Source organism: Drosophila tropicalis, unplaced genomic scaffold (genome assembly GCF_018151085.1).
Source record: "Drosophila tropicalis isolate 14030-0801.00 unplaced genomic scaffold, ASM1815108v1 contig_443, whole genome shotgun sequence".
NCBI lineage: Eukaryota > Metazoa > Arthropoda > Insecta > Diptera > Drosophilidae > Drosophila > Drosophila tropicalis.
Genome location: NW_027172907.1, coordinates 2,064,054 through 2,071,260, shown reverse-complemented (window position 1 = coordinate 2,071,260; position 7,207 = coordinate 2,064,054). Strand labels below are relative to the sequence as shown.

Here is a 7,207-nt window from a genome sequence, read left to right as displayed (position 1 = left end):
GTGATTTTAACACAATCTTTTAAATGCTTAATTTTGCTTTAACATAGCTTTGTTTCCTGTTTTAAATTATTTAATTATTTATTGATTTATTGCTTGTTATTTGTTCTTGTATAACTATTCTATAAGTATATATGTATATATATATAATATATATAGGTACATGAAGTATATCTAAAAATATAGTTTAGTTAGTGTAAAATTAATAATTTTTGCATACACTATATAACAATTGCTAATTAGTTTCTACAATATATATATATAAAAATTTAAAAAGTACTTCCATACTTTGTACAAAGGCAATTCGTTCATATTTTGTTTTCATTTTTTTCGGTTCAACTTTTGATGAAAAAAAGTCAGTAATATTGTCCTGGTATATGTATGTGTATAGATCAAAAAATTCGTCGTTTAAAAACTAATAGTTCACAGAAAAATTTGGATATTTTGCTATATAGTTGAGCATTTTGTTCGCTTTTTGTTTGTTTAAGTCTTGAGTCAATGAAAATGTTTTGTGTCTTTCGTAATGCTACAAGTAGATACATACATATGTTTATATATATATGAAATATATATATATTTTTAATCACAAATGAAGCTATGCCAATTCTGAAATGGCATTTTAGTTGATATATCGTTGGTCAATCGGGTCTGCCACCGATGGAGCCCTCTTTCTGCTTAAACTTTGTAGAGTATTTGTAAAAGTCGGACATTTCGAAGGGTTTGGTTACCTCCTTGTAGGGCTGGAAGGTGGCCTGCTGGACCACAGTCATATTTTTCGGTGATTCTATGCGTATATCTGGCGATAAGACCGCCGTGGCCGCCGCTAATGGAGGCGACACTAGAGCCGTTTGTACTGGACTCAATGCCACAGCTCCAGGTCCATTATTGTTATTATTGTTGTTATTATTACTATTATTATTATTATTATTATTGTTTACGGGCGGTGGTCTAGGTGGCGGTGTAGGCTGCTGCATTTGATTTGGTTTTGGTGGTAAATTTCGAAACGCTGGTATGTCCAATGGTTCGAGAGGATACGATGCCGAAATGCCTATAGTTTGTTCCATAGCATTCAGATATGAGGTGGATTGACTTAGCAACGCTTTGGAGCTAGTATTTATAGCATAGCTGGGGCTCGGATAACTATGGTGGGTTGAGGGACGTTGATTTGATGACATCGAGTAGTGGCGGGCCGTTGATCCCGCCCCAGCCACAGACATTGATTGTGAGGAAAGTTTGACTCTAGTGGGTTTTCCATTATTATTATTACTATTGCCAGCTGCGGTGGCAGCAGAGGTGGAGAGGGCTGCTGGACTGTGCGGCGTTTCTAATTGCCTGATGACAGCTGGACCATCTAATGACGACTCCAACCATTGCTTGGGCTTGGGTTTCTTCTCAATGCTTGAGATATCCTCGCCGGATTGGGCAGCGTAACGATTTGATGCAAGCATATCACTTGACTGAGACTTTACATCGATAATGCCGACACCCAGTACATGATGAGGCGGGGGTGTTAATGGAGGATAGGCTATATGAGACTGTGAACGCCAGCGATATTGCTGCTGCTGCTGGTGGTGGTGGTGCTGCTGCTGTTGCTGTGGATCAATTTCCACCGATATGTAACTAGGCGCCAGTGAGATTGCATCCAGTTGACGTGGCGAGGACATTGGAGATACATATTTCTTAATATTCTGACTGGACTTGATGAAACCACCCTCCGTGTAGCTCTGATGTGTGGGCGATAGATAATATTTATCGCATTGCACTATAATCGGTTGCTGCTGCGGCGCCACTTGTGGAGGCTGCCTCAGTGTGGCCACATTTGATGAATTCGCCGAATACATGACGTCAGATGAATGCATTTGATTACGCGTATATGTTGCTGTGGTCATCTGTTGCTGATAATGCGGCCTCATGAATTGCATTTGATTGGGTGTGGGGGTGGGACGCTTCTTTAGAGCACTTTTCACTAGTGGCGGAGGCTGCTGCTGCTGTGACTGGGCTACGCCTATGATTAACATATCGCCGCCTCCGCCTACGCCACCTCCACCTACACTCGGTTGATAATTATCATATTCTGAGCTGCGATTCGATAATGTTTCCGACTGCCTATTGTTGTTGTTATTAATATTATTAGAATAATTCGAATTTGTCTGTTGGCTTTCGCGACTCTCGCGACTGGTGGTGCTCTGTTTTCTTCTCAATATAGAACTGCTGGAGCTACTGCCCGCTTGCATTTCCTTATTGTGGGCCTGCAATTGCTGCTCATTTTTATATTGCTGGGCCAATTGTTTAAACAATTCATCAATTGTCATATACTCATAGTTGCCATTTATAATTGCCGTCTCCTGTTTCTGTATTTGCTGCAATAACCAACTATTCTCGCTCAATCTCGACTCCAGGGCATGTTTGCGTGCCTCCAAGACGTCACGTTTGCTTTTCAAATCGTCATCGTTGTTATTGTTGATATTATTATTGTTGTTGGTGAAACTATTATTAATTTTCTGTTGGGTGTGGTTGTTGCAGTTGTTGATGTTGCTGGTGGTGCTGTTGCTTGTGGTGCTGGTGCTGGTAGTTGGCGTTTCTTCCTCATCTTTAAGACTGGCCATTATTCTGCTCTTGGGCACCTTCAATTGCATCGCCAGCGGTTCTCTGCTTCTTCCTCTTGTGGTTGGGGCGGAGGGCAGTGGATGCAGTGAATGCGGATGCGGGGTGCTATTTTGCGGTCCTAGAAAAGACACAAGCGCAGTCTTTGATCAGTTCAGAATCAGAATTTAGATTACTCTTTCTGCATTCTTGTTTATTTTGTTAGCATTTGGAATTTGTTTTGTTTTTGTATTAGAAGATGTGCAGTAGTAGTTTATTTTTGTATTATATGTACAAAGATGTAAGTGTATCCTCTATTTTTTGTTTAAATCATTTCCACGCACCACAACCACCAACCAACTGCAAGAGTTTTATGAAGCATTTTCTTCTCGTTTTGTGTATGTGAAAAGGTTTGCCAGAATTATAAATGAATAAACAAAATGACCGACCACCAACACCCGCCGCCACCCAACACCAATCCAGAAAGATTTATATAACAACAAAAACTTATGGAACAAATTTTGTAGGTGGTTCGCGACCTTCATTAAACATTATGCGGTGAAGTGACTTAATGGCGAACGTGAAAACTTAGATCCTAAGTGCTAATACGGTGGCTTATCGTAATGGTGGGATCTTTGTACACGCACTCACACATACACACACACACAGAGAATGAGAGAGAGAAAGACATATGTACATACATATGTATTTAGAAATATGATTTATCCAGCAAGATTGTTTGTCCTTTTTCACTTACAGAAAGTTTTACTGATAAATCCCCTTATTACTGTACCCAACCCTTTATGAGTGTGCTGACTAAGGCATACAGGGTGCAGTACCAATTGATGGATTATTAGTTTAAATGATCGAAATTGTTCAATACGAAATACAATTATTGAGCGCCCACTGTATAAAATGTATAAACAAAACAAACACAGACACACACACACATTCGCATACAGCACACCCTCCCATTTGAGAGATCACAAGAACAACGAGAACGACAGCAACAACAACAAGCAACTACACTTAACATGTAAGGAAGAATATGGAATGTATAATATACAAACATTGACCGATTATAGAAAAACCCACACACACAACAATTTACTTAAGAAGTAAATCAATTGATAAAAAAATATTTATCAAAGAAAAGGAAAGAAAGAAAGACAAACTTACCTACAACTATAAAACTCTCTGGCTATGCCTCTTGATATTTCCGAATCGCTGTTTATTGGCTTGGCCTCATGATACAAAGTTTTTTTCAAATCGAAACCGCCTGGAGATGCGAGATAAAATAAAAAAAAAAAAAAAAAACGTTAATTTAGTACTTCTCATTTAGAAAAAAACAAAACAGAAAAAAAAAACTAATTGGCCAAAACAACAGTTACCCAGGTGAAGAGCGCACACCTTGTGTCTTTTGTTGTTTTCTTCCTTCTTGTTCTTCTTTTTCTCCTTTTATTGCTATCGCATAGCGTCGCTGACGCCGCGTCGTCACTGTACTCCGTGCCCAATTCGAGAACAACTGCTTCGTTTCATTTATCCACTCGATGTTTTTGTTATTAATTGAATTAGTTTTGAGCAATAGAAATGCATCACTTGAATTTGTTAATAACTAAATGGAAAACAATTGAGCAAACTAAATTAAGAAAAAAAACTCCGACAGCACAACTTTTCCGCTAGAAAACAAAAACAACAATGAAAAAAAAATATTGGTATCCCAGCAAGCACTCAGAAAGCATTGAGATTACCCAACGAACAAAATTTGTTGACTTAAAAATGTATTTAATATAAAATATTAAAATCGAGGTCATCCTAGTATTGCTAATTTTTAAATCAGGATGATTATATACATTGATAATATGATAATATTAAATAGTTTTTATTTTAGTTCTATTTAAAATACGGCTAGGCAAACTATCGATAACACTATCGATACATTTTGGACTATGAGAAGCTATGATTCCCATTATTTGAACCACTATTTTTTTGTGGTTGTCAGTGTTGCATATTGCTAAAAACTCCAGTGTTGCATTTCGGCACATGGTAAAACGCATTGCAGCTGCAAGTGAAGGTATTACAATAGGCACAAATGGTTAAATTATATAAATTGCTGAGTTAAACGGAGTGAAATTAAAGACGCCTTTATGTCATTACAGTTGTTAAAAGCGCTAAATCAATTGCGCAGCACCAGAAGCCTTTTATATCATCTGCAAAGCCCAACGTGGACCAGTAATTTCGATCACATTGCCAACAAAGCAATAGCAACAGCCGGAAAAGTATTTTTCACAACTACAACAACAACATCAGCCACTCAGACATCTCCCACACCATCACAAAGTTGGGGTACCAAGAAGCAAAAACGTAGCGTTAAATTGCGAGCCGCCGCTGCAGATTTCATCATGTCCAATCCAGAGATTGAGAAACAACTCGCTCCTCTCAGAGAGCGCGTCCAGGAACAAGGCAACCTGGTCAGGGAACTAAAGGCAAAGGGAGCACCAGAGCTGGATGTTAAGAAAGCAGTCGCCGAATTGAAAGTGCGAAAGAAACTGCTGGAAGAGAAGGAACTGGCCCTAACACCCAGTGTCGTAAGCTTTGACAGAGCTAAGATGGAAGATCTGCTGAAGCGTCGTTTCTTCTACGATCAAAGTTTTGCCATTTACGGTGGCATAACAGGTCAATACGACTTTGGTCCAATGGGATGTGCTTTAAAATCGAATATTCTGAGTCTATGGCGGCAATATTTTGCTTTGGAGGAGCAAATGCTGGAGGTGGATTGCTCTATATTGACGCCAGAACCCGTCCTAAAGGCATCGGGTCATGTAGAACGCTTTGCCGATCTCATGGTGAAAGACGTCAAGACAGGTGAATGCTTTCGGTTGGATCATCTAATCAAACAGGCTCTCGAAAAGTTATGCAAAGCCAAGGAGGCAACTGCTGAGCTTAAGGCCGAGTGCGAGGACATTATCATCAAACTGGATGGCTATAATAAGCAGGAATTGGCTGATATTTTAAGCAAATTTAATATCAAATCACCATTGACAGGCAACGACTTAACCGAACCAATTGAATTTAATCTTATGTTTGCCACTCAAATAGGACCAACTGGTTTGGTCAAAGGATTTTTGCGTCCAGAGACCGCGCAGGGCATTTTTGTCAACTTTAAACGGCTACTGGAGTTTAACCAGGGTAAGCTGCCCTTTGCTGTGGCTCAAATTGGTAACTCTTTCCGTAATGAGATTTCGCCCAGATCGGGATTAATACGAGTGCGAGAGTTTACAATGGCAGAAATTGAACATTTCTGTGATCCCACCCAAAAGGATTATCCAAAATTTGTGAATATTAAGCAGGAAGTGATGACCCTGTACTCTGCCTGCAATCAAATGGATGGTAAATCGGCTCAACAATTATCAATTGGCGAGGCCGTTGGCTCATCCTTGGTGGCCAATGAAACTCTGGGCTATTACATGGCCCGCATTCAGCAATTTTTATTGGCTATTGGTATTAAGCCCGAGTGTCTGAGGTTCCGTCAACACATGAGCAATGAGATGGCTCATTATGCCTGCGATTGTTGGGATGCCGAGATTCTCACCTCCTACGGTTGGGTAGAGTGTGTCGGCTGTGCGGACCGCAGTGCCTACGATTTGGGTCAGCATACGTCTGCAACAGGAGTACGACTAGTAGCTGAAAAGCGTTTGCCTGCTCCAAAAACCATAGAAGTTAGTGAAATTGTGCCGAATAAGCAAGCGTTGGGCAAAACATTTAAGAAGGAGGCTAAAACAATTACCGAGGCTTTGGCCAAGCTCACTCTAGAAGAGATCAACCAAGTTGAGGAGCAGCTGACAAACAATGGTCATTATAACCTGACCCTAACGGATGGATCTGCCCATCAACTGGAAAAGGACACAATCCAGGTGAAGCGATCTTCAAAAACAATCCATGTCGAAGAATTCATACCAAGCGTGGTCGAGCCCTCTTTTGGCATAGGACGCATTATGTATGCTTTGCTTGAACACAATTTCCAATGCCGCGATGGTGATGAACAGCGTTGCTATTTCACTCTGCCTCCGATAATTTCTCCTCTTAAGTGTTCTATTCTCCCATTATCTAATAACGCTGATTTTCAACCATTTACTCAACAATTGTCTTCATCCTTAACGAAGGCGGAACTCTCTCACAAAGTAGATGACTCCAGTGGCTCAATTGGACGTCGATATGCAAGAACCGATGAGATAGCCATTCCCTATGGCATCACAGTCGATTTTGATACTCTTAAAACTCCGCACACTGTGACCCTCAGAGATCGGGATAGCATGAAGCAAGTTCGTGTTAGTTTGGAAGAGGTTGTTGGTGTCGTCAAGGATTTGGCCACAGCAAGAGTTAAATGGGAAGATATTTTACAAAAGTATCCCATCTTTGAGCAACAAGAGGCCACTAAGTAACAACAGGAACAATTGTGTTGATTATTATGGACAGTTGTTTTTTATTTCGACGTGCTTATTTATGCATTTAAAATAATTTTTGATATTTATCCAAAAGTTGTATACAACAATAAAAAAACAAATATGCTTCTGCCTTTAATGCTGATTATGAAATAACCATTTGTTTTATTTCTTGAATCCCAAAC

At 39.8% G+C, this 7,207-nt stretch overlaps 2 protein-coding genes across 6 annotated transcripts; one reads left to right on the top strand and one right to left on the bottom strand.

Annotated features, from left to right (window-relative positions):
• Positions 1-286: 286 nt before the first annotated feature.
• Positions 287-4,270, bottom strand: sstn (stepping stone). 4 transcript variants are annotated; one of them, XM_068286562.1, is made up of 3 exons: positions 3,972-4,270; positions 3,760-3,859; positions 287-2,722 (listed from the first exon to the last, which is right to left on the bottom strand). In XM_068286562.1, the coding sequence occupies exon 3, from the start codon at positions 2,631-2,633 to the stop codon at positions 636-638; it is 1,998 nt and encodes a 665-aa protein (XP_068142663.1). In that variant the 5' UTR covers positions 2,634-2,722; positions 3,760-3,859; positions 3,972-4,270; the 3' UTR covers positions 287-635. The 4 variants fall into 4 exon arrangements, with proteins under 4 accessions (XP_068142663.1, XP_068142665.1, XP_068142662.1 ...); XM_068286564.1 differs by having other exon boundaries at positions 287-2,744; positions 3,764-3,859; XM_068286561.1 differs by having other exon boundaries at positions 3,991-4,270.
• Positions 4,271-4,590: 320 nt separating this feature from the next.
• GlyRS (glycine--tRNA ligase) lies at positions 4,591-7,178 on the top strand. Of its 2 annotated transcripts, none has more exons than XM_068286269.1 (2): positions 4,591-4,654; positions 4,740-7,178. In XM_068286269.1, the coding sequence occupies exon 2, from the start codon at positions 4,983-4,985 to the stop codon at positions 7,020-7,022; it is 2,040 nt and encodes a 679-aa protein (XP_068142370.1). In that variant the 5' UTR covers positions 4,591-4,654; positions 4,740-4,982; the 3' UTR covers positions 7,023-7,178. The 2 variants fall into 2 exon arrangements, with proteins under 2 accessions (XP_068142370.1, XP_068142369.1); XM_068286268.1 differs by lacking the exon at positions 4,591-4,654 and adding an exon at positions 4,656-4,675.
• The last annotated feature ends 29 nt before the right edge of the window (positions 7,179-7,207 follow it).

Coding starts and splice junctions, on each gene's coding strand:
- sstn (XM_068286562.1), bottom strand. CDS start 2,633: ATGCAATTGAAGGTGCCCAAGAGCAGAATAATGGCCAGTCTTAAAGAT.